The sequence below is a fragment of the Penaeus monodon genome, chromosome 21 (assembly GCF_015228065.2).
Source record: "Penaeus monodon isolate SGIC_2016 chromosome 21, NSTDA_Pmon_1, whole genome shotgun sequence".
Classification (NCBI taxonomy): Eukaryota; Metazoa; Arthropoda; class Malacostraca; order Decapoda; family Penaeidae; genus Penaeus; species Penaeus monodon.
The window spans coordinates 44929587-44930001 of record NC_051406.1 but is presented as its reverse complement, the minus strand read 5'-3'; the positions used below and the strand labels follow the sequence as shown (position 1 = coordinate 44930001).

Genomic DNA, 415 nt, shown 5'->3' with positions numbered 1-415 from the left:
TATCAAGCCTACACCACCTGCACCCTGGTCGCCTGCGAAGGGCTCGGTGGGACGTCTTCTTCTCGACGGTGGCATAGCTATGGGTCTCAGAGAAAACTTTTGCATGTAAAGGGCACCACAATAAACTAAGAAGGTAGTAAACTGAAGAATCCCAAGGAAATAAAGGTAGAAATCCAAATGGTTGTCATTGATATTCCCATAGTCAGTCATATTGCTGAGCCAAAAAGGACTGACAAGGTGAAGTAACGCCGTGCCCAGGAGAGAGCCAATCCCCTCCATGGTGTAAAACAAGCCCATAATCATAGCTTGGAAGGAACGTGGCGCAGCAGCGTAGGCAAACTCCAAACCTGAAATCAGTAAATCTCATCAATTTCATTCTACTGTTCAAAACTGCAAAGGTTAGGTTGTGCAATAA

At 45.5% G+C, this 415-nt stretch overlaps 1 protein-coding gene across 2 annotated transcripts in view; it reads right to left on the bottom strand.

The window, feature by feature from the left end:
• Positions 1 to 415, bottom strand: part of LOC119586531 (solute carrier family 15 member 4-like) — a gene marked incomplete at both ends in the record, with an annotated part of 12243 nt that continues 11828 nt past the window's right edge. For both annotated transcript variants that reach the window (XM_037935284.1, XM_037935285.1), the window contains 1 exon segment: positions 1 to 347. In XM_037935284.1, coding sequence (XP_037791212.1) covers positions 1 to 347 — 347 coding nt within the window.